Here is a 26,960-nt window from a genome sequence, read left to right as displayed (position 1 = left end):
AAGTTACTTAGAATGATGCCTGATAGATACCAATATCAGTATTACTAAATGTTACTTGATGATCATGGAAAAAAATGGGTTTCAGAAGTGAGAAATCTATTACTTGTTAGTGGCTTTTCATATGTATTAATTTCCCAAGATGTGGGAGATCCACAGTTATTTTTATATTCATTTAAGCAAAGACTAAAGGATATACTTTGGCAATGGCACCGAAGTATTTCTGTACTACTTTATCTTAGCAATTATAGCAAAGTAAAATCATTGTTACAAAATGAAAGATATTTAACTTGTTTAAACGATAAAGGTTGAATCAGAGATAATGGTAAACTTAGAATGTAAATATTTGTCGCAGTTCCAAAGACAGTGATATTGTGAACACTATTTGTACAAACTGTTCATCCGGAGAAATAGAGGATGAATACCATGTCTTACTTATATGTGAAACGTATTCCCATTTAAGGTATAGATTACATAGTGTATAAGTCTCCCCATGTTGCAAGGTATTTTTAAAGACCGTCAGTTTATTATAAATCTGCTAAACTCTGAAAATCATGACATGATCTATGCTATTTCTGTATTTTCAAAACATGTCTTTATAATGAGGAATGTTTAACTTGATTTAAAATCTAATCATGTACATCACGTGATAAATGTTAATAACCAATCTGCATTGTACTTTGGGCCTTGATGCCTAAATTACTGAATAAACTGTCTGTCTGCCTGTCTGTTCCTTGTCCCTAAGATTAATGTTTGTAATGAACCACTAGCCGCACGTCCACCTGCTTCGCCAAGTGGCAGGTGTGACACAAGCATCGATTATAATAATAGCGTGTATGCTCATAATTCGTTGCATGCACTGAACGAAAATCAGATTGCAGAGAACGAGGTGGGGAATATTAACGGCGTAAGCACGGTGAGTCATTTATCAAAACCTACATATTGTCTGCTTATTTGCTCTGTGGGCTGCAGAGTAACATCTCACAGGGCATTATCATCGGTTTATGCTCATAGCCTTCTGATCTGAATTCGCATCAAATTAGACTGTCCGAGAAGTTTAATAGAAACTTATCTTTCCGTGTCCACATTACACAATTTCAGGATTTGGTAAGGTTACATTGGCCTTCTCCTGCCATACTTACATAATCAGACAATGAATAATGTTGAAAAAGATAATGAGTAATAACTTGCACTATATTTCGAATTATAATAAATATACAACATTCACGTTATGTACAGTTAATTAAGCAAGTGCAGTTATAAACGGCAGCTTTAAATAATACTATTTTTTATAACATGTAAAAATTTACAATGATGCCATTTTTTTATTTCATAGCAAACAGCTTTAAAATCAAAATCGCCTTTTCTCTTAATATACGACTGGATTTCTTTGAATATTTTAAGGAGAAAAACAGTTTTTAAGTTCGATGTCGGATAAGAAGCTAAATTCCTTAAGTTTTCGGTGAATGGGGTTTCAACAGGTCTGCAAATTTGCCATCCGTTACCTATTCCGGATATTTATCCTTAAATCTAAAAAATAGATTTTATATTGTCCCAAAAAGGACATTTAAAGGAATAGTGAAATTAATTTCTCATGCAGCTGGCAAACGTGTTTTTGCCCAAACAATTTAAGGTTCTCCTGTCCCCTTCTGGCCAAGAGTGTTTATCGCCCCGTCTCCAAATAGGACGTTTCTCTGGAAGTGTGGCAAGCTGGGCCGTCAAATATAGCAGAGCAATTTTTCACATTGTTCTTCGGTACATTCCTCCTGTACCTGGCTGACCTTTTCTATGTGAGATCTTTTGTCTAATATTAATTTTCGCAATGATGCTACCTTTTACCAGTGATACCGTATTCGACGTAATAAGCGCCCCGCTCCAATTTGCTAATATATTGGCAAGTGAACAATCCCAATTAGAACCCCTTCCAACTGATCAATGTACACAAGACTTATTTATTCGCGTATCTGACACACTCGTGTGTTATATGCACCCTTAATTATGGGCAATATAATTCTGGAAAAATATATCTGTGGTACATAAACATTTCAGGCTGTCAGCATAAACCACGAAATTTATCTTTCAACTCTGTTTTTTTTTCACCAAAATAATATTCTAATAACAGAACCCTATTCCTAATTTTGAGAGCGCCCTGGGCGCTTATTACGTCGAATACGGTATTATATATACAGTAACATATGTTAAAGTCAATGTCTATAATCAGGCAATATGTATATTGACTTGTTCACTTAGGCAATGTACATATTGACGGACATTTTCAGTCAATATACATATTGCCTGATTATAGACATTGACTTTAACATATGTTACTGTATATATACCTTTTCCTTCTCCATGGTGCATATTACGCTAACTTATGTATTTATACTCATATACCTTATGTCCATGTGGGGATAAATGTATATGTTTATTTATTAGTGTAAGCAAGTTATATACATGTGCATGTGCGTAAGTGTACTTGCTTCACAGAGTAAACTTAACACGATTGTGTTTATTTTTTACACATAATTATTCTGGATTTTAGTGCCTCTCATAGCCCGTTTGGGTGACTTTTGTACATGTGTTTTAATGTATCATGCTCCGCTGACTTTTGTCCTCACTATGTACAAATGATGAGACAAAAATAAAAAACCTTGAATTGAAAAACTTGAACTCCTGGTGTTAAGATTGTAGAAGTATTGCCTTCAAAAGGGCGTCGTAAGGAATAACATTTGATTTTTAGCATTGCCGTTGAAAATTTGGAAATAATTGTACATGAACATGTAAATTTGATAAATTATCAAATATGTTTTAGGTTTGTCTTATTTACTTTTTATAAGGCTGTAAACAATTGAACGATCTAATGAAAATCTTTTAATTTCAACGTCAAAGCCACAGTGGCATTATGGACGTTTACACCTTTCGTAAAACTGGTTCCAAATATCCATTTATATCTAATCGTCGACAATGTAGACTTAACAATTTACACATCAACTCTTTTTAAGATCGGTGGGGAAGATAGAAAATGCGTTAGATAACCCTTACTTCCTCAGTTTCTTTTTGTAGTAGTCAAGAAAACCTTTTTGCCCATAAACAAACAGTCTCACCCAAACATCGTAATATTATAACGTGAAAACATTGCTCCAATGTATCGAAACAATTGAAGATGGATGTCTTGTTTCCATAGTAAGGACAGCAGTTTCAAATAGTAGTAATCATATAAAAAATATAATTGACAATTGTAGTCATAAATGCATGTGTATATAATGATATAAATAATTCGTTAATGATTAGAAACTACATAACAGAAGCCGTTGTTTACTTTCTTGCTTTCGGGCTGACACTTTATTCTTATTCATGTTATTGAAGTGGCTTGCTTGAATGATTTTATGTTGCAAGATAATACCAAGAGTAAGAGAAATTCAATGTTTCAGGAATCCGAGGTTAATGATATTCTCATAGTATCATGAATTTGAGAAAGGTTTATGCGATGAACTAAAGGTATAACCCCTAACGTAATATACATCATATACATTTTATTTCTGTTCTCTGAGTTTTCTTATTTTCGGATTTGGCATTAACTGAACGACACAAAGAGAAGGATGTTAAGTTTAAAATATCATGTTTCACGAAGCTTAACCTGATGAATATTGCTGTACGCGGAGTTCAACAACAAACAAATACACGCGTAACCCGATGATGAATAATCATATCCCCTTCGTGTGTGATAGTTAACTCTAATATTCATCACAAACATTTAAAGAATGCGTAAATGGCGGGTGCTACCGTCACGGCAAGACATGCTTACCCTTTTCGCGAACACCTGATTTTCAGTGGTCCATTCATATAATTTTCATAACTTTGCCTTTACGCCAAATAATGTAGACTGCTTATTATCTTGCATTGACAATTCATATATTTAAAGGGGAAGTGTACACGCAAAAATCACTTTCTTTCTTTTTCTAAACAAAACGCAATTTTAGAATTAGTTAGTATCTGTGTTTGAAAATATACACTAATTTTTTTTCACAGTGAAAGTAGGAAGTTCACAATAGTGTTAAAATGATATGCCGTTATGAGGCCTTCGTTTTACGAGCGAAATAGGCCTGAGTTATCCCCCTTAGATTATGACGTAATTGGTGCCAATTCAACTGGGTCCCTGTCTATTCTCAACGCAAAAGATATCAAGGACCAGTTTGCGGTAAAACAACATGGTCTACGACACACTCCGGCGCAGTGGTGACTCAGCATAACACAATTCTGGCTGGCATCTGAGACGCTAGAATCACAAAACTGTACCTACACCACGTGAAGCGGCTCTAACAAAGCATGATGACGTCATAATGTTTATCAATTGGCACCAATGACGTCATATTGCAAGGGGCATAAGCCATGGTGTTTTTGTTATGGAAATAGAACACTTGGTAAATGTGAAAAAAATAAATCGTTTTAATGCAAAAAATATGTTAATTAAATATGATGTTTTTATATTTTTGTCTATGACACTTCTATGTTAACACTTTTAATGTGGAAATAGTACAAGAAAAATTGGTTCATTTCCGTGTGAACTTGCCCTTTAAAACAATTCAGTCGGAACATACATGTACTTAAAACACTACAAGACAAATATGCAGACTGTCAAGGAGGAAACTTACTTTTTCTGTTTCAGAGTTTTTTGAAGCATAACTGGGTAGCCTTTGTCCCTATCTGGAACTGTTGCAGCATGTTTACTACACGATATGGACGGTCGTGCAGAGCTACATTTCTTTTTGCGACTGTCTTCCTGTCCGCAAGTTTTATGTTTTTTACATGGAATATTGGTAAGTGAAGAAATACAAAAGCCAAGAAAGTGAGAACTACATGTGGCAATAACACCACAATTAGTCCATGAGCCAGACCAGATATTGGTACCACCTGGGGTGGCAAAATCTCAGTATGATTTTTTAAAAGTCATATATCCATAGATGAAAAAAAACTTTGAAAGCAATTCGGGACTCATAGCTTAGTGGTAGTAATCACCACATAAAGGGGGACCCCAGAGTCGAATCCACGGGACTAGATTTCAGGGTAGGGGAAAATATTGTGAAAATGTTGGTAACCTGACGCTCTACATGTTGGTATGTAATATAGGACTAATACAGTAAAAATGTAGGTCACCAGAGGTCAAAAGGTCACAACATTTGACCTGTGCTTCAAATATTACCACCTGTCAGAAAATAAATTGCACATACCACTACAATGAGACTTTCTTAACCCAAATGGGCTAGGATTGAAGCCAAGAAGTACCCAAGTCCGTTAAAAGTCTGAAAAAGGTGAAATTTATAATCTTTTGTGGTATGGTAAAGAATGATTTTGATGCATATTAAGACAAATGTCGTTTTGCGCTAAAAGGATACAAGATTTGTATGAAGTTGGACTTCCTGAAATATGTCATTACGTTTTGATAAAAAACTACTCCTATTGCTCATAGTCATGCCCTATATGTCTTCAGATGATGGTTAAGTTACATTTTGATGTAATTTGGTTACCACTAATCCAAGAAGAATGCCATCTAGTACCATATATGAACTCGGTTTCAACCTGAATATATACTGAACAGCATTAAAAACGCACCGGCAATATATCGTGAATTATTACAAAAACAACTTGTGCAATGATCGATTTTAATTAGAACAGACATAGACGGATTATTAAGAAAGACGACAAAGGAAACAGGAATACCACACAGTAATTACATTAACGTCATCAGTGTGAGGAAGACACATAAGGTTAAAATGAAAAGTCAATATCTGGTATGTCCGCCATTGGCAGCAACACAGGCCATGCAACGTCTTTTCATTGATCGAATAAGTCTGCGAATAGTGTTCTGTGGGATAGCATTCCACTCTTGACGTAGTGTATCTTCAAGTTTTCTCAGGTTCCGTACTTGCGGACGACGTGAGAGGCGTTGACCCAGGTAATCCCATAGATGTTCAATTGGCAATAGATGGGGGACAGGGCTGGCCATGGAAGCAGAGGCACATTATTGTTCGCTAGGTACTGTGTTGAAACACGTGCCGTGTGCGCTCTTGCATTATCTCGCTGGAAGGTGTGCATATCCTGGTGCTGATGAAGGAATGGGATGACGTGATTTGCCAATATGTTATTCCTGTAGTAAAGGGCATTAACTCTTCTACGACAAACATGGAGCTCTGTTCGATGGTTATGACTGATGACGCCCCACACCATGACACTCCCCCCCTCATCGATCTGTCTGTACAACGCAGTCATTGTGGTAACGTTGGTAACGTTGGTATGTAATATAGGACTAATACAGTGAAAATGTAGGTCACCAGAGGTCAAAAGGTCACAACATTTGACCTTTGCTTAAAATATTATCACCTACTAGAAAATATATTGCAGATGCCCCACCAATGGGACTTTCTTAACCCAAATGGGCTATGATTGAAGCCAAGCAGTACCTAAGTCTGGTTAAAGTCTGATAAAAGGAACTTTATTGTCTTTTATGGTGTTGTACAGCACGGTTTTTGGTACATTTTAAAACGAATGTCATCATGTGCTAAAAAGATGTAAAATTGTATGAGGTTGGGCTGCTTGAAATAAGTTCACTTGAATTTATAACTCTCAACTCCAAATTATAAAGGCCATGTGCTAGATGTAGTCAGAAGTTGTTTTGAAGATACATTGTTCTGTTTTTTGGGCTCACAAGATTAAACTGAAGGTCAAATAGGTGTCAAATTGGATATGCTAACCGCAATAACATAAAATGCAGTTATCTGTTGCATAATGAATATTAATATTTGATACGATCACACAATTAGACACAAAAACCATTTTTACCACATTAGTGTTAGAAACTTAAGTCTTGATTATTGTAGACCGAAACAAGGGTGGTCACATATGAGCCTACATTGTACACTGTTGATTACTCATCATCTGGACCATCATCAACATCACTCGCTTCAAATTCAACCTCGTCTTTAACTTGCTGAATGCTACATGTCTGTAATTTGAAAAGGTATGTTTATTTATTTATTATACTCTAAGACCTTCTTTAAACAGTTACATGCAACCAATTCCATCACTGTCGCAGAAGCAGGTGTATCATCAAATGTGTTTACATCTATAGAGTAGTATTATATCTACCTATATATCAGTTTATAATGGCACACTACATCGTATTGAAAGAAAACTGATCCGTTAAAGTCAAACCCTTTTACTGTATTTTCTTACAGTTCGAATCCCGATTATGTTGTCAGCACTATACTCGTGCTCATGGGTTTCACCAAAGTGGTGAACGTCTAATACCTGCATCACTTCAGGGTTTCCTTCCACATCAAGCTGACACGCCGTGATATAACTGGAATTATACTATTCAAAGCGGCGTTAAACCCAACTCACTCACTCACTACTCTTGTGTACGGTTCCGTTTGGTTAACTGGGTTTGTGTAGTGATTACTTCCGGCTTAAATTTGAAGTATGTTTAGAAGAATGTTACTATGTTCAAGCCAAACATCGTGAATATATCAAGCAACCGAATTATTTTTCAGGAGAATAATTGCAAACTAAGGGCCAACTTGTTGATTTCCAATGTATCCAGAAGCAAAGATCCTATACGGGTGTATAATCTCTGCAGGAAGTTAAAACAACTGTTAATACAATAAACCATGCAGAACCATAAACCGCCGTATGAAACGGTATGAATCATATTTTACATACAGTGAACTACTTGAAACTGTGCTCAAATCTGCACAGCAAGCACCATACATGTGATTGTGAAGACAACTTATTACAAATATCTGATATCAAACCCGTTGTTTTTCATGTGTTGTTTATTGAACAAAGTCATGCTTCATAGAAGCCTGGTATTTAATCGTGTTGAACAATAATTTGCAATAGCAGTGTGAAGGGAGAACGACTGAGTGCGGGTTACATGCTTGACATTAATTCCCTCCCTGGAACCATTCTCGCTGGCTGCCTGAATAACATACGATACATTGCAAAGGTAGTGCGCAAAAGATCTATTTGGGTAAGGGAGATAATTACTGACTCTCAGTGATACAGCTTGAATAAGATACGATGTACAGCTTTGCAAGGTCGCGCGTGATAAAGCTCTATACTACGCATACAGCTAAAGGAGATAATCGCTCAATGCGCAATAGGTAGATTTGTTAGTAAATTTATTGAACCTAATAAAGTCGATATATTTAATTTAAAATCATAGATATAAATATGAAACTTTGGAGTCCGATAGTCACATGTTGTCTTTGTACAAAGGCATTGAAAACTGTTCATTGTCACGTCACATAAGGCCACAAGGGTGCAATCACGGTTCAATCACCAGATGTCAATATACAAAACAGAATAATACATCAAGATGACAGTTTTCATGTAAAGATAACGAATTTCTTAGCAAATTAAAGATACATATATCTAGACATTGTACATATCTTTAAGTTGCTTAGAAATACTTAACCGTTACATGGAAACTGGCATCTTGATGTATTATAATGTATTGTATATTGACAGCTTGCGATTAATTGTTAACAGATGGCTCCAGCTGGGGTATACGTAGCAGACGACACACTTTCCAACAATGGGGAACAGGGTAAAAATATGAGTAGGCTGGTTATCATCGAGCAGACGACTCACCAGTCTAAGATGTATTGAAAAAGCACACACTTAATTCTCAACCTCATCTAATGTTAATTCAACAATTTATCATATACTTAGCAGTGGGATATTCTGTTAATAATCTCTCATAATTCTATTGAATGGTTCTGTACATTCTATCAATGTTTATTTGTACAAAGCTGTTTTATGTATGTACAGAAGTGAGACATTAATAAATTATTGTCTGTCTGTCTACAATGTATACCGTACAATTAAACCGATTACACACAGGAGCTTTACTTTGAGCTCCTTGTTTTCTTTAAATACCGCGATCTGAGACACTATAAAGTGGTATTTAGGTAGACATAATACTTGTCTATAGATCACTCCAGTTTCTATGCAGAGGTCTCTTAACCCAGTTTTTCTACCACACCTAACAGTGTGTACACTGTGTGAAAAACGCCTAACCTAGGACAATTCAGAGAATAGCTTCTTCTGTTTCAAAATGTTTTCAGTTGCCTTTGCATACAATGCTTGGTCGCAAACCAAAACAATGCTCCCAAGGGCTAGTGACGTTCTGATCTTCTGGGACTGACAAAAAACCTCATGGACAGTGAGTGGAACATGAATATTGAACCCCTTCAACCTGCTCGCAGTCTGGTTTGCTGAACAATGCAACCGAGTTATCATCAATAGTAGGGTTTTCTTGTTCACCTCCTGTTTCAGTTCCATGTCATCTACTTCAATGTTATCACGAGGTGGCGGACCAGCTCATACACAAGCATTGTAGATAGGAAGCTGCGACTTGACAACCTTGATAGTTCCATGCTTCTATGTTGGTTCATTCAGGACATCCCTCAAATGCTGTGGACCACTCACCTTTTGCTGCACGTTGATTCCATTCACTTAGTGTGATGTCCCTCCTCAACTTAGTGTCTCTTCAAGTCAGTCGATGTTATCAAACGCCAATGTTACTTGGACATTTGGTTGTATGCATCCCGGTAGTGTAACACTTTCTTTGCTCAGTGACAATTTATGAAGACAGAGTGCTGTGTCAATCTCTTCAATTTGGGAGTATGAAACGCCATGTCCAATTCGGTTCAGAATGCGAATTAGTTCCACACACCCAGTGAATAATTTCGCAGCATATGGCAGCAGGATTTGTTTTTGGAGTTTCACCTTGACACACATTTTGCCATCACAATGTTCTATCCTATAGAGTCTGTGAATATGGTCTGATACAAGAATTGATGTGTTAGTGTTTCAAGTTAAAAGCATTTTCAAGAAGAGGTTTAATGATGCAGGAATTGAATGTAGGCAGATGCATTTTTCATTTCTGTTGATACTGTTGGCCAAGACATTGTAACATCTTATCCCTTGACTTCATTTCTAAGCATAACAAATACATTCATCATCATTTTATCAAAATGAGAAGTGTCTTGCTTGGCTAGGAGCTGTTCCTTCAACTTCTGGTTTTCTTTGACTAGCTCAGTCAATGTTTGTCAGGATAATCCGAAGGTTTGCTTTTCTCATCAGGTATCATATGGATAATTTGAGTATATGTTTGGTCAAGGTCGCACGAAACAGAGTCTGTGGAAGCTGCCGCAGCACTTGATTTGGCTTGTGGCGTCTTTCCAAGCTTAGTGTATAGCCAGAGCGATTGAAATCTTCTTCAGCAGCGACTTCAAAATCATTAACTGCTCCCTTTTGAAAAACGATAGATGAGAGTTATGTCTCTTAAAAAGCAGACAACACTGTTTGGATTCCTTTTTAAGAATGTTTAGTACCGTTAATGTGACTTGGAAAATGTGTATTTGATCATTAAAACTTTCCTATGTTAAGTAGAGTTAAATATTAGCAACTGTTTTCCAATAGAAAAAAAGATTCTATGCTCACATAATGCTTCTGGCTCACATCCCTGTTCTTGTTCTTGTGAGGAGGCCATTGAAAGTGAGCAGTCATTGTCTCAAAATTCAACTTTAGTACAAAACATTAAGTTTGTCTTTTCTTTTGCAGAATAAAGGTCCCTTCTTATTCTAACTTAAAGGGTCATATTTTGTAATATACTGAACAGCATTGCAAACACACCACCATGAAAATGGATGTATTTTTATCCGGGCTTATGCCATATGAAAATATATAATTGAATGAGTAATATACGACGTTCTTGACGAAGCATGAAGAAGAACAGCTCGTCAAAACACATTCCTAAATTTTTTGTGAGCGTCAACGCCAAAACGCAACAAATTACGTGCGCATCATGGAAAACGTGTTTTGTTTCACGGGAAGTATGCAGAAAAGGGGTTATAAAAGACAGACTTTTAAAAGCCACATCACTTGTTGCTGCAGACGTAAAGGGTACTGACATAAGAAATGCCAAGATTAACAGCAGAGGAACGTGAACGTGCCTTGGGCATGCTTCAAGTTGGTACGTCAAGTAGGGTCGTTGCACAACGGTTTCAATGCCATCATTCAACAGTCCTCAGGCTACTGAGCCGATACCAGCAGACAGGAACCACCAGAGATCGACCACGTCCGGGTCAACGTCGTGTAACTACACCACGTCAGGATCGCCATATTGCTCGTCGGCATCTTCGTGATCGTACACTTCCGGCTACCAGGACTGCAGCAACCGTACAAGGCCGACGGGGTTTGATCAGCGCTGACACCGTACATCGACGTCTCCGCTCAGCTGGGCTACGTGCTCGAGGTCCATATGTTGGACCCATACTCACTGATCGACATCGAAATGAACGTCTGCGTTGGGCCGAAAGGCATCGTCATTGGAGATTGCGGCAGTGGCATGGTGTGCTGTTCTCTGATGAGTCCCGTTTTCATTTACGGAATGCTGACGGTCGACTGCGAGTGTGGCGTTGACGTGGAGAACGTTACCACAATGACTGCGTTGTACAGACAGATCGATGGGGGGAGGGAGTGTCATGGTGTGGGGCGTCATCAGTCATAACCATCGAACAGAGCTCCATGTTTGTAGTGGAAGAGTTAATGCCCTTTACTACAGGAATAACATATTGGCAAATCACGTCATCCCATTCCTTCATCAGCACCAGGATATGCACACCTTCCAGCAAGATAATGCAAGAGCGCACACGGCACGTGTTTCAACATAGTACCTAGCGAACAATAATGTGCCTCTGCTTCCATGGCCAGCCCTGTCCCCCATCTATTGCCAATTGAACATCTATGGGATTACCTGGGTCAACGCCTCTCACGTCGTCCGCAAGTACGGAACCTGAGAGAACTTGAAGATACACTACGTCAAGAGTGGAATGCTATCCCACAGAACACTATTCGCAGACTTATTCGATCAATGAAAAGACGTTGCATGGCCTGTGTTGCTGCCAATGGCGGACATACCAGATATTGACTTTTCATTTTAACCTTATGTGTCTTCCTCACACTGATGACGTTAATGTAATTACTGTGTGGTATTCCTGTTTCCTTTGTCGTCTTTCTTAATAATCCGTCTATGTCTGTTCTAATTAAAATCGATCATTGCACAAGTTGTTTTTGTAATAATTCAAGATATATTGCCGGTGCGTTTTTAATGCTGTTCAGTATATATTCAGGTTGAAACCGAGTTCATATATGGTACAAGATGGCATTCTTCTTGGATTAGTGGTAACCAAATTACATCAAAATGTAACTTAACCATCATCTGAATACATATAGGGCATGACTATGAGCAATAGTAGTAGGTTTTTATCAAAACATAATGACATATTTCAGGAAGTCCAACTTCATACAAATCTTGTATCCTTTTAGCGCAAAACGACATTTGTCTTAAAATGCATTCAAACCATTCTTTACCATATCACAAAAGATTATAAATTTCACCTTTTTCAGACTTTTAACGGACTTGGGTACTTCTTGGCTTCAATCCTAGCCCATTTGGGTTAAGAAAGTCCCATTGTAGTGGTATGCACAGTTTATTTTCTGACAGGTGGTAATATTTAAAGCAGAGGTCAAATGTTGTGACCTTTTGACCTCTGGTGACCTACATATTTACTGTATTAGTCCTATATTACATACCAACATGTAGAGCGTCAGGTTACCAACATTTTCACCGTATGACTATTGCTTGTAAAGTATTCCACTTTCTTGTTTCCCCTACCCTGAAATCTAGTCCCGTGGATTCAAATCTGGGGTCCCCCTTTATGTGGTGATTACTACCACTAAGCTGTGAGTCCCGGATTGCTTTCAGAGGTTTTTTTCATCTATAGATATATGACTTTCAAAAAATCATACTGAGATTTTGCCACCCCAGGTGGTACCGCTTTATAAAGTTTTGGGGTCTGGCTCATGGACTAAATAAGTGAACGAGTATGTACCGTTTTGTATCGGTACTAGCAATCCGTCACTAAGGTGAGGTATAGTGAGTTGGGGTGGAACTGCTACAACAAGCAAGGAGCCAAACATTGTCTCTTGGACAGGTTGTGTATCAGAACATGTCCTGTGAACGATTCTTGTTTCAAACGTTAGGACAACATATTTGTTTGCATCATTTAGGGAAGAGATTAATGTTACATGTCTTATGTGCGTTTCATCTTCTAATATCATGTATTATAATATTTGTATATGTGTGGTATTTTTATGGCCGTGTACAATGTGTCCTGATGTGTCGTTCGAACAGCAGATGATAACAAAGAAGTAAGAATAACCAGATTCGCTTGAATGGAAACTCGGATAAATCGACGTACATGGAAAAACAACTTATTTCAGACGAATGTTGTGTGAACAATCGGATGATAGAAGGCTTCTCACGGGTTGTAAATGATGAAAAGCATGTCTCAAAAGAGACCCAATTGCTATACAATGTTATGATATGATGTTACTACGTACCTACCCTACGCGTTTTGATTTGCAGATTATCAAGCAAAACCGATGACAGACAGATCGCACGTGAGCGTAATTATTAATGACACCATTGCAAAGAAAGGCTCATTCTTTGAAGCAGCGATCCGTCAGGTGCATCAACAGCTGGGAGATAAAATGGATCTACTCCAAGTTAGTATAGTGGATGCAATGACATGCAAGAATATCATAATAAGCCTTTATGAATGTTTTTATCAATGGAAGTAAGACCGTTTTGATACTTTTGTGAAATAGGTTTTATTAGCATGTGTTTCATGATTATGTTTTATCGATTAATGGAAAGTTGGTGTTTGTGTTACCTTTTAGTGTACCTCTTACGTTACTGAAAACTTTAAAACTTGTTTCCGTTTCCAGGAATTTGATGACACGCTACTGAAACAGCGACAGAACCACGCAACTCAGATGTGCTCTGTGTTGAAGAGATTTGAAATGGCTGACACCATGAGACGAGTATCATATTACAAGAACATCAATGTTCTTTATTGTTCTGTACCAAAGGTTGGGACGAAATTCTGGTTCAGAATGTTTCATGTGATGGAAACCGGTGAACATACTTCACCATTTGAGATTCCAAACGGCCCTAAGTCGCCATATCACATAAGTAATTCCGTAAATAATGCAGAAATTGCAAAAAGAATCAAATTGGCCCGGAAAATCATGTTCACACGAGATCCCTACAAGAGGATATTCTCAACTTACATTGATAAATTGGTAAGTCCAAACGGTAGATATTGGTCTATGGGAGGAAAAATATTAAAGATTGTCCGAAAATCGAAGTTAAATACAAAATTTCAATGTGGTCATGATGTACAGTTTGGGGAACTTGTGAAATATCTGATAGCAACGGACCCTGAATCTTACGATAAACATTTAAAGCCTGTGTCTTCTCAGTGTGACGTATGCGATATTCATTATGACGTGATAGGTAAAGTCGAAACATTTAAGCATGACGTCATGTACATTCTAAACATAACGAATGCATCTGAGAAAGGTGTCACATTCAAAGATTTCGCAGAGGAAAAAAACGTAGATAACATTATTTTTAAAGTAAGAAGAGCTTTTGCTTATAAGAAACTGTCTTTGAAATGCATCAGTGATCACATGGTACATCTTCGTTTGTGGCGTGTCCTACAGATAGGAGGGTTGATTGATAAGTTTGACAACTACCCTTTAAACCCCAACGAGAGCCGAGAAGCAAATGTGACAGTGATAACGGATTTGATGTTACGAGCGTATGGGCGATCAACGCATGCGGCTAGATTTAACAAACAAGAAGCTCTGCTCCAAGCCTACAGCCAGGTTCCTTTGGAGGACCTCGAACAACTGCGGCTGAAATACCTCAGAGACTTAATACTGTTTGATTATGAAGACAGGCCATCTTATCTGTTTGATGGGAAAGGTTCAGCCAAACCTAAGAACAAAAACTCTTTCGACTACTATGATGCAATGTCGTTGAGTTTATAACGGGCACTGCGTTAACTGTGTCGGGGATTGTTTCATCCTATAGCGGTATGGCGGAGCTGTGTAAAAAAGTGAGACTTTATATTATTGCGACGTTATAAGCACATATAACACGAACCTCCGCATCAAAGATTTTAGGAACCCGTGTAGGTTACCCCTCAGTCATATTTATTATGACACACTGCACAACAAGTAACTGTGCTTTAGTGACTAGCTAGAATATTGGGACTTTTATAAGCACATTGCCCTGCATGGGTTATACTTGCAATGAAATAATCAGTATGTCCTCAAGATAGGCTCACAGTACACAGCAGCCTGATATCAAAACTGAGAACGATACCGATATATGTTCTTGGTCTTTGAAAACTCAGTGTCAGAAAGTGAGTGTGGCCATGCTCAATTAAATTTGCCTCATAGAGTTTTGTTTTGTTTTGTTATGATATACTATCATTCCTCCAGTGAACAAGTATTTGGTAAATTCTGATGCGTCATTATGGACATTTTTGACCAACCGTTTTTAGAATAGTCAACAGTAGAATAGTCTCAGGGCCAAATTCCAATAGAAGGCAAGAATTTTAATAACGTAGCACACCAAATGTTGTATTTATGAGGCCCATGTTTCTTATTTGGGTCTGTGCTCATTTTCGTTCTGTAAAATGAATCATAAAGGAAATATATTTATTTGTTATTTTAATTTTATTGATTCTCAAATAATATTTTGGACCTCTTGTGGCCATATCGTATTTTGAGAAATTTAATATGGCTACCAAGGATAAAAACACAAAAAAACACGAGTCGGAAGTGTCATCAAGTGTAACAGCCTCAACACCAGACTGTATGGAACATCAACGACAGAGAAAGGTATTACATATAGTCTATGTTTAGAGCTGTTTTCTGTCGGGGATGAGTGAATTGGGGTTAACTAGTCGACCGGGAATATGCTCGGAACAAGGGTGCAAACCAATGAAATATTGAAGGATCTCGTAATGAGTCCAAAACATACATATTCTGTATCAACTTGTAGGCAATCTTTGAAGCCAAAACATCTCAGCCACCAAACAGCAAAAACTCGCTACCAACCAAACATATATACTACCGACAGAAAATGGAACTGATGACATGACAGTAAAGGTGTAATGACGATAAACAATTTTAAAACAAAAACTCAAACACCCGACCCGATCTGATTAACAACATCATACACAACTATATCACGATATCCCTTCTCACTATATAAACAATATCTCTCTACTCATTCAAATCTTCCACAATCATCAACGCAATCATACAATTTATTCATAACACTAAGCTCACAGAATTGTTTTAGGACATCCCTGACGAGCGCCGCCTTAAATTTTTTCCTAAAAAACCCAACTTTTTGTCATTTAGGATCGGAGCCGAAACTTCCAGCGCGGATTGTCTTGTCTTCTACGGCGTCTGCGCGCCAAATCGCTCACATCCATTCTCCAAACCAGAACCTCAATAACCAAGAGCAGCCGCTAATATGTTGGCCATCCAAACAAAGCCAACTCACTACCACCAACAACCGCCTTACCTGGCATCCCCGACACCCACAGCCAAACAGACTTAGGTTCTTTCTTTAGTAGGCCTCCATATTACTTTCAGCTTAACTTTTCAATTTTAACATATCTCACTACAAGCTGTACAATTATCTTACCTGTACTCCAGCAGTAGGCGACACTTTATTACTAACTCTGTACTCTACCTCTGTCATATATATAACCTATTATACAGAGGATTAGTTTTTAGAGTTCAAAGGCTATTCGCGTTACTTTCAGACGCATTTTAGGACATGTGTCGACACCCGCATTAACTTGATGACATGCACATACAATCCTTAGAATGTCATTTTCTCAGTCACTTTCAAAGTCACACGAACAGTGAGTGAATGAGTGACGTCATATTCGAAAAGGGCTCAACTCCAGTCCCATGATCATTGGAACTCTGATTCAGTCGACATGGACTCAAGCAATAATACACTAGGCTTTACACAAGGACACCGGAAGTGTCTGTCAGGTAGACCATTTTTCATCACAAAGCAGGCTTTTGATCTCAATATGCGACTCACCTACACTAACATTGGTCCGACAGAAACACGTTTGTCGTGTTAATTAATATTCAAGTATATTTGTATTTCAAATTTATAACCAAAGTCTAATTTTCACTGGTACGAGTTAAATGAGAAATACGAGGAAAGTATTAGTTTCAATTTGCCAAACCTTTTCAAAGCCCAGCATTTCCCATCCAACCATGTGGTTCAATGGTATATTATGCATACGACCTTTGTGAAGTACACATGGAGAATCTCACTCGAGTCATGTGATGGCAAATATATCAACACAAGTCGATAAAGATTTGTACCTCCAAGGCTTTTATCGACGAGTGTTCTTATAGCTCATATCCCCCAAGGCTTCGAGACCCAGGATCACAATAGTCACAACGTCTGTTGTGACTCCATTCACTGACAATATCTGTTGTAGATGTGTTGCACCTGGTTATAACGTAACTTCATTCATTCATTCTCATTCAACAGCATTGTGTTCACACACATGTTATTGTGAAAACAGGCTTCGGCGTAGAGGAAGTATTTCATGTTCTTTGTCACAGTGAACTGCAGCGTCTTTATATTCCTTTATTTCTTACCACGAAAAAGAACATTGCTCTTTCTGTCAGTGCTACTCTCGGACGAGTCAGGCAATTACTTGTGGACCAATACAACTCATTCAATGAACGATGATGTCAAATTAATTTGCCACTATTTTCTAACCTATCCTTTAACTCCAAGCGTTACAAGATTACGAAAAGGGTTACCGATCAAGATGACAGTTGCTATCAAAGATAATAACCATGGTAATTGACAGTGGATGTCGACGTCGACAAGATACATGTTTGAACATATGCTTCGATCGCCTTGTTGCCTAGACAATTTATTCCAACACAACATAAAAATGTGTTCAACCGCAACTTCTATAGCACTGTTGACAATGATAATTTTGTATAGTGAGGATTATTGATCGTTATGTGATCGTTATCTCCAGCCATGGCATTATAAAGATGGACCATAGTCAAAACAGCCCGCTTGGGTAATTCGACAGGTTTATATACCACCTTTTCTTACACACCTGTGGGTGAGAAACCCATTTGAGATAACTGCTATCAAACATATGTATGAGATCGAATTCCAGGCCCGTGACTGGCTACTCCATGGTGATGACCTGAGGTCAGATGATGACGGACTACTTTCCTGAGTGTAAGTCATTTATAAGTTGCTCGTGTTTCAGTCGAATGTTCGCCTACGTCTGTATTGAATCACGGGGCCGTGTGATTAATAATAAGAAACAAACCCATCCTCGTCTGCGAGTTTGTTTGTTATTATTATCTGTTGTCAGCGTTATCGTTTTTAGAGTGTAAACCCTCTGGATACCACAATGACACATATGTCCCTCCTTTTCAACCCTCACTTCGAAGTCGAATAAAATTCAAAATACATCGCGCAAACTTATACACTTCACAGTCTTGTTGAAGCAAAGACTGTATAAACACGTCTACGACAATACTTAGGCCTATCCCTAAATATTTATATTGTGTCAAATGTCAGTTCTTGCGTGAGTGTGCAGTGAAACGCCATGCTAAAACGCTTATTTGAAAAGGTTATCCGATCTGTCCCTTCGAAAAAGTTTATTCACCTTGAACCTTCATGAAGGCTGTCCGCTGATCTGCATTGAAAGTTTTATTCGTTTCGGTGCAAATAAAGACATTTACCATACCTCCATGTCAGAATGATGAGATCAACGTATAGCGTATAGCAATAAGTCTAATCTCTATGTAATTTTACAACATTTAATAATTTAGCGCTAAGTATTACACACTGACACTTTATAACATATGTGTCTATAATTGCTTTTTCGAGATTTCAAAAACACACCATAACATTTTTCGTCTCGGTCAGCTACATACGCTGTTGCCACAACAATCTGCCAGCCGTGGCGCCAGAGAGCACAACAATCTGCCAGCCGTGGCGCCAGAGAGCACAACAATCTGCCAGCCGTGGCGCCAGAGAGCACAACAATCTGCCAGTCGTGGCGCCAGAGAGCACAACAATCTGTAAGCCGTGGCGCCAGAGAGCACAACAATATGTCAGTCGTGGCGCCAGAGAGCACAACAATCTGTCAGTCGTAGCGCCAGAAAGCACAACAATCTGGCAACTGTGGCGCCAGAGAGCACAACAATTTGCCAGTCGTGGCACCAGAGAGCACAACAATCTGCCAGCTGTGGCGCCAGAGAGCACAACAATCTGCCAGCCGTGGCGCCAGAGAGCACAACAATCCGCCAAGCCTTCTACAGCACCAGCAGGAAGCCTTCTACACAAACAACAGAAAAGCCTTCTACACCACCACAAGGGTGCAATCACCGTTCAATCACCAGATGTCAATATACAAAACAGAATAATACATCAAGATGACAGTTTTCATGTAAAGATAACGAATTTCTTAGCAAATTAAAGATACATATATCTAGACATTGTACATATCTTTAAGTTGCTTAGAAATACTTAACCGTTACATGGAAACTGGCATCTTGATGTATTATAATGTATTGTATATTGACAGCTTGCGATTAATTGTTAACAGATGGCTCCAGCTGGGGTATACGTAGCAGACGACACACTTTCCAACAATGGGGAACAGGGTAAAAATATGAGTAGGCTGGTTATCATCGAGCAGACGACTCACCAGTCTAAGATGTATTGAAAAAGCACACACTTAATTCTCAACCTCATCTAATGTTAATTCAACAATTTATCATATACTTAGCAGTGGGATATTCTGTTAATAATCTCTCATAATTCTATTGAATGGTTCTGTACATTCTATCAATGTTTATTTGTACAAAGCTGTTTTATGTATGTACAGAAGTGAGACATTAATAAATTATTGTCTGTCTGTCTACAATGTATACCGTACAATTAAACCGATTACACACAGGAGCTTTACTTTGAGCTCCTTGTTTTCTTTAAATACCGCGATCTGAGACACTATAAAGTGGTATTTAGGTAGACATAATACTTGTCTATAGATCACTCCAGTTTCTATGCAGAGGTCTCTTAACCCAGTTTTTCTACCACACCTAACAGTGTGTACACTGTGTGAAAAACGCCTAACCTAGGACAATTCAGAGAATAGCTTCTTCTGTTTCAAATGTTTTCAGTTGCCTTTGCATACAATGCTTGGTCGCAAACCAAAACAATGCTCCCAAGGGCTAGTGACGTTCTGATCTTCTGGGACTGACAAAAAACCTCATGGACAGTGAGTGGAACATGAATATTGAACCCCTTCAACCTGCTCGCAGTCTGGTTTGCTGAACAATGCAACCGAGTTATCATCAATAGTAGGGTTTTCTTGTTCACCTCCTGTTTCAGTTCCATGTCATCTACTTCAATGTTATCACGAGGTGGCGGACCAGCTCATACACAAGCATTGTAGATAGGAAGCTGCGACTTGACAACCTTGATAGTTCCATGCTTCTATGTTGGTTCATTCAGGACATCCCTCAAATGCTGTGGACCACTCACCTTTTGCTGCACGTTGATTCCATTCACTTAGTGTGATGTCCCTCCTCAACTTAGTGTCTCTTCAAGTCAGTCGATGTTATCAAACGCCAATGTTACTTGGACATTTGGTTGTATGCATCCCGGTAGTGTAACACTTTCTTTGCTCAGTGACAATTTATGAAGACAGAGTGCTGTGTCAATCTCTTCAATTTGGGAGTATGAAACGCCATGTCCAATTCGGTTCAGAATGCGAATTAGTTCCACACACCCAGTGAATAATTTCGCAGCATATGGCAGCAGGATTTGTTTTTGGAGTTTCACCTTGACACACATTTTGCCATCACAATGTTCTACCCTATAGAGTCTGTGAATATGGTCTGATACGAGAATTGATGTGTTAGTGTTTCAAGTTAAAAGCATTTCAAGAAGAGGTTTAATGATGCAGGAATGTAGGCAGATGCATTTTTCATTTCTGTTGATACTGTTGGCCAAGACATTGTAACATCTTATCCCTTGACTTCATTTCTAAGCATAAGAAATACATTCATCATCATTTAATCAAAATGAGAAGTGTCTTGCTTGGCTAGGAGCTGTTCCTTCAACTTCTGGTTTTCTTTGACTAGCTCAGTCAATGTTTGTCAGGATAATCCGAAGGTTTGCTTTTCTCATCAGGTATCATATGGATAATTTGAGTATATGTTTGGTCAAGGTCGCACGAAACAGAGTCTGTGGAAGCTGCCGCAGCACTTGATTTGGCTTGTGGCGTCTTTCCAAGCTTAGTGTATAGCCAGAGCGATTGAAATCTCCTTCAGCAGCGACTTCAAAATCATAAACTGCTCCCTTTTGAAAAACGATAGATGAGAGTTATGTCTCTTGAAAAGCAGACAACGCTGTTTGGGTTCCTTTTTAAGAATGTTTAGTACCGTTAATGTGACTTGGAAAATGTGTATTTGATCATTAAAACTTTCCTATGTTAAGTAGAGTTAAATATTAGCAACTGTTTTCCAATAGAAAAAAAAGATTCTATGCTCACATAATGCTTCTGGCTCACATCCCTGTTCTTGTTCTTATGAGGAGGCCATTGAAAGCGAGCAGTCATTGTCTCAAAATTCAACTTTAGTACAAAACATTAAGTTTGTCTTTTCTTTTGCAGAATAAAGGTCCCTTCTTATTCTAACTTAAAGGGTCATATTTTGTAATATACTGAACAGCATTGAAAACACACCACCATGAAAATGGATGTATTTTTATCCGGGCTTATGCCATATGAAAATATATAATTGAATGAGTAATATACGACGTTCTTGACGAAGCATGAAGAAGAACAGCTCGTCAAAACACATTCCTAAATTTTTTGTGAGCGTCAACGCCAAAACGCAACAAATTACGTGCGCATCATGGAAAACGTGTTTTGTTTCACGGGAAGCATGCAGAATAGGGTTATAAAAGACAGACTTTTAAAAGCCACATCACCTGTTGCTGCAGACGTAAAGGGTACTGACATAAGAAATGCCAAGATTAACAGCAGAGGAACGTGAACGTGCCTTGGGCATGCTTCAAGTTGGTACGTCAAGTAGGGTCGTTGCACAACGGTTTCAATGCCATCATTCAACAGTCCTCAGGCTACTGAGCCGATACCAGCAGACAGGAACCACCAGAGATCGACCACGTCCGGGTCAACGTCGTGTAACTACACCACGTCAGGATCGCCATATTGCTCGTCGGCATCTTCGTGATCGTACACTTCCGGCTACCAGGACTGCAGCAACCGTACAAGGCCGACGGGGTTTGATCAGCGCTGACACCGTACATCGACGTCTCCGCTCAGCTGGGCTACGTGCTCGAGGTCCATATGTTGGACCCATACTCACTGATCGACATCGAAATGAACGTCTGCGTTGGGCCGAAAGGCATCGTCATTGGAGATTGCGGCAGTGGCATGGTGTGCTGTTCTCTGATGAGTCCCGTTTTCATTTACGGAATGCTGACGGTCGACTGCGAGTGTGGCGTTGACGTGGAGAACGTTACCACAATGACTGCGTTGTACAGACAGATCGATGGGGGGAGGGAGTGTCATGTTGTGGGGCGTCATCAGTCATAACCATCGAACAGAGCTCCATGTTTGTAGTGGAAGAGTTAATGCCCTTTACTACAGGAATAACATATTGGCAAATCACGTCATCCCATTCCTTCATCAGCACCAGGATATGCACACCTTCCAGCAAGATAATGCAAGAGCGCACACGGCACGTGTTTCAACACAGTACCTAGCGAACAATAATGTGCCTCTGCTTCCATGGCCAGCCCTGTCCCCCATCTATTGCCAATTGAACATCTATGGGATTACCTGGGTCAACGCCTCTCACGTCGTCCGCAAGTACGGAACCTGAGAGAACTTGAAGATACACTACGTCAAGAGTGGAATGCTATCCCACAGAACACTATTCGCAGACTTATTCGATCAATGAAAAGACGTTGCATGGCCTGTGTTGCTGCCAATGGCGGACATACCAGATATTGACTTTTCATTTTAACCTTATGTGTCTTCCTCACACTGATGACGTAAATGTAATTACTGTGTGGTATTCCTGTTTCCTTTGTCGTCTTTCTTAATAATCCGTCTATGTCTGTTCTAATTAAAATCGATCATTGCACAAGTTCTTTTTGTAATAATTGAAGATTTATTGCTGGTGCGTTTTCAATGCTGTTCAGTATATATTCAGGTTGAAACCGAGTTCATATATGGTACAAGATGGCATTCTTCTTGGATTAGTGGTAACCAAATTACATCAAAATGTAACTTAACCATCATCTGAATACATATAGGGCATGACTATGAGCAATAGGAGTAGGTTTTTATCAAAACATAATGACATATTTCAGGAAGTCCAACTTCATACAAATCTTGTATCCTTTTAGCGCAAAACGACATTTGTCTTAAAATGCATTCAAACCATTCTTTACCATACCACAAAAGATTATAAATTTCACCTTTTTCAGACTTTTAACGGACTTGGGTACTTCTTGGCTTCAATCCTAGCCCATTTGGGTTAAGAAAGTCCCATTGTAGTGGTATGTACAGTTTATTTTCTGACAGGTGGTAATATTTCAAGCACAGGTCAAATGTTGTGACCTTTTGACATCTGGTGACCTACATATTTACTGTATTAGTCCTATATTACATACCAACATGTAGAGCGTCAGGTTACCAACATTTTCACCGTATGACTATTGCTTGTAAAGTTATTCCACTTTCTGGTTCCCCTACCCTGAAATCTAGTCCCGTGGATTCGACTCTGGGGTCCCCCTTTATGTGGTGATTACTACCACTAAGCTGTGAGTCCCGGATTGCTTTCAAAGTTTTTTTTCATCTATGGATATATGACTTTCAAAAAATCATACTGAGATTTTGCCACCCCAGGTGGTACCACTTTATAAAGTTTTGGGGTCTGGCTCATGGACTAAATAAGTGAACGAGTATGTACCGTTTTGTATCGGTACTAGCAATCCGTCACTAAGGTGAGGTATAGTGGGTTGGGGTGGAACTGCTACAACAAGCAAGGAGCCAAACATTGTCTCTTGGACAATTTGTGTATCAGAACATGTCCTGTGAACGATTCTTGTTTCAAACGTTAGGACAACATATTTGTTTGCATCATTTAGGGAAGAGATTAATGTAACATGTCTTATGTGCGTTTCATCTTCTAATATCATGTATTATAATATTTGTATATGTGTGGTATTTTTATGGCCGTGTGAAATGTGTCCTGATGTGTCGTTCGAACAGCAGATGATAACAAAGAAGTAAGAATAACCAGATTCGCTTGAATGGAAACTCGGATAAATCGACGTACATGGAAAAACAACTTATTTCAGACGAGAAAGTGTTGTGTGAACAATCGGATGACAGAAGGCTTCTCACGGGTTGTAAATGATGAAAAGCATGTCTCAAAAGAGACCCGATTGCTATACAATGTTATGATATGATGTTTCTACGTACCTACCCTACGCGTTTTGATTTGCAGATTATCAAGCGAAACCGATGACAGACAGATCGCACGTGAGCGTAATTATTAATGACACCATTGCAAAGAAAGGCTCATTCTTTGAAGCAGCGATCCGCCAGGTGCATCAACAGCTGGGAGATAAAATGGATCTACTCCAAGTTAGTATAGTGGATGCAATGACATGCAAGAATATCATAATAAGCCTTTATGAATGTTTTTTATCAATGGATGTGAGACAGTTTTGATAATTTTGTGAAATAGGTTTTATTAGCATGTGTTTCATGATTATGTTTTATCGATTGATGGAAAGTTGTTGTTTGTGTTACCTTTTAGTGTACCTCTTACGTTACTGAAAACTTTAAAACTTGTTTCCGTTTCCAGGAATTTGATGACACGCTACTGAAACAGCGACAGAACCACGCGACTCAGTTGTGCTCTGTGTTGAAGAGATTTGAAATGGCTGACACCATGAGACGAGTATCATATTACAAGAACATCAATGTTCTTTATTGTTCTGTACCAAAGGTTGGGACGAAATTCTGGTTCAGAATGTTTCATGTGATGGAAACCGGTGAACATACTTCACCATTTGAGATTCCAAACGGCCCTAAGTCGCCATATCACATAAGTAATTCCGTAAATAATGCAGAAATTGCAAAAAGAATCAAATTGGCCCGGAAAATCATGTTCACACGAGATCCCTACAAGAGGATATTCTCAACTTACATTGATAAATTGGTAAGTCCAAACGGTAGATATTGGTCTTTTGGCAGAAAAATATTAAAGATTGTCCGAAAATCGAAGTTAAATACAAAATTTCAATGTGGTCATGATGTACAGTTTGGGGAACTTGTGAAATATCTGATAGCAACGGACCCTGAATCTTACGATCAACATTTAAAGCCTGTGTCTTCTCAATGTGACGTATGCGATATTCATTATGACGTGATAGGTAAAGTCGAAACATTTAAGCATGACGTCATGTACATTCTAAACATAACGAATGCATCTGAGAAAGGTGTCACATTCAAGGATTTCGCAGAGGAAAAAAACGTAGATAACATTATTTTTAAAGTAAGAAGAGCTTTTGCTTATAAGAAACTGTCTTTGAAATGCATCAGTGATCACATGGTACATCTTCGTTTGTGGCGTGTCCTACAGATAGGAGGGTTGATTGATAAGTTTGACAACTACCCTTTAAACCCCGACGAGAGCCGAGAAGCAAATGTGACAGTGATAACGGATTTGATGTTACGAGCGTATGAGCGATCAACGCATGCGGCTAGATTTAACAAACAAGAAGCTCTGCTCCAAGCCTACAGCCAGGTTCCTTTGGAGGACCTCGAACAACTGCGGCTGAAATACCTCAGAGACTTAATACTGTTTGATTATGAAGACAGGCCATCTTATCTGTTTGATGGGAAAGGTTCAGCCAAACCTAAGAACAAAAACTCTTTCGACTACTATGATGCAATGTCGTTGAGTTTATAACGGGCACTGCGTTAACTGTGTCGGGGATTGTTTCATCCTATAGCGGTATGGCGGAGCTGTGTAAAAGTGAGACTTTATATTATTGCGACGTTATAAGCACATATAACACGAACCTCCGCATCAAAGATTTTAGGAACCCGTGTAGGTTACCCCTCAGTCATATTTATTATAACACACTGCACAACAAGTAACTGTGCTTTAGTGACTAGCTAGAATATTGGAACTTTTATAAGCACATTGCCCTGCATGGGTTATACTTGCAATGAAATAATTAGTATGTCCTCAAGATAGGCTCACAGTACACAGCAGCCTGATATCAAAACTGAGAACGATACCGATATATGTTCTTGGTCTTTGAAAACTCAGTGTCAGAAAGTGAGTGTGGCCATGCTCAATTAAATTTGCCTCATAGAGTTTTGTTTTGTTTTGTTATGATATACTATCATTCCTCCAGTGAACAAGTATTAGGTAAATTCTGATGCGTCATTATGGACATTAGGGCCAAATTCCAATAGAAGGCAAGAATTTTAATAACGTAGCACACCAAATGTTGTATTTATGAGGCCCATGTTTCTTATTTGGGTCTGTGCTCATTTTCGTTCTGTAAAATGAATCATAAAGGAAATATATTTATTTGTTATTTTTATTTTATTGATTCTCAAGTAATATTTTGGACCTCTTGTGGCCATATCGTATTTTGAGAAATTTAATATGGCTACCAAGGATAAAAACAAACAAAAAACACGAGTCGGAAGTGTCATCAAGTGTAACAGCCTCAACACCAGACTGTATGGAACATCAACGACAGAGAAAGGTATTACATATAGTCTATGTTTAGAGCTGTTTTCTGTCGGGGATGAGTGAATTGGGGTTAACTAGTCGACCGGGAATATGCTCGGAACAAGGGTGCAAACCAATGAAATATTGAA

The 26,960-nt window shown here is 38.6% G+C and overlaps 2 protein-coding genes across 2 annotated transcripts; both read left to right on the top strand.

Moving 5' to 3' along the window:
• Positions 1–867: 867 nt before the first annotated feature.
• Positions 868–15,543, top strand: LOC124149878. The gene is made up of 4 exons (XM_046521708.2): positions 868–913; positions 4,664–4,814; positions 13,493–13,632; positions 13,855–15,543. Exons 2-4 carry the CDS (start codon positions 4,718–4,720, stop codon positions 14,962–14,964), a joined length of 1,347 nt encoding a protein of 448 aa, XP_046377664.2. The 5' UTR covers positions 868–913; positions 4,664–4,717; the 3' UTR covers positions 14,965–15,543.
• Positions 15,012–26,485, top strand: LOC124149898. The gene is made up of 2 exons (XM_048382374.1): positions 15,012–15,032; positions 24,922–26,485. Exons 1-2 carry the CDS (start codon positions 15,012–15,014, stop codon positions 26,029–26,031), a joined length of 1,131 nt encoding a protein of 376 aa, XP_048238331.1. The 3' UTR covers positions 26,032–26,485.
• Positions 26,486–26,960: the final 475 nt, after the last annotated feature.

This window comes from Haliotis rufescens, unplaced genomic scaffold, assembly GCF_023055435.1.
Source record: "Haliotis rufescens isolate VD_foot unplaced genomic scaffold, xgHalRufe1.0.p SCAF_4, whole genome shotgun sequence".
In the NCBI taxonomy this organism is placed as follows: domain Eukaryota; kingdom Metazoa; phylum Mollusca; class Gastropoda; order Lepetellida; family Haliotidae; genus Haliotis; species Haliotis rufescens.
The sequence above is the reverse complement of the archived record's forward strand: the minus strand, read 5'-3'. Positions and strand labels throughout refer to the sequence as shown.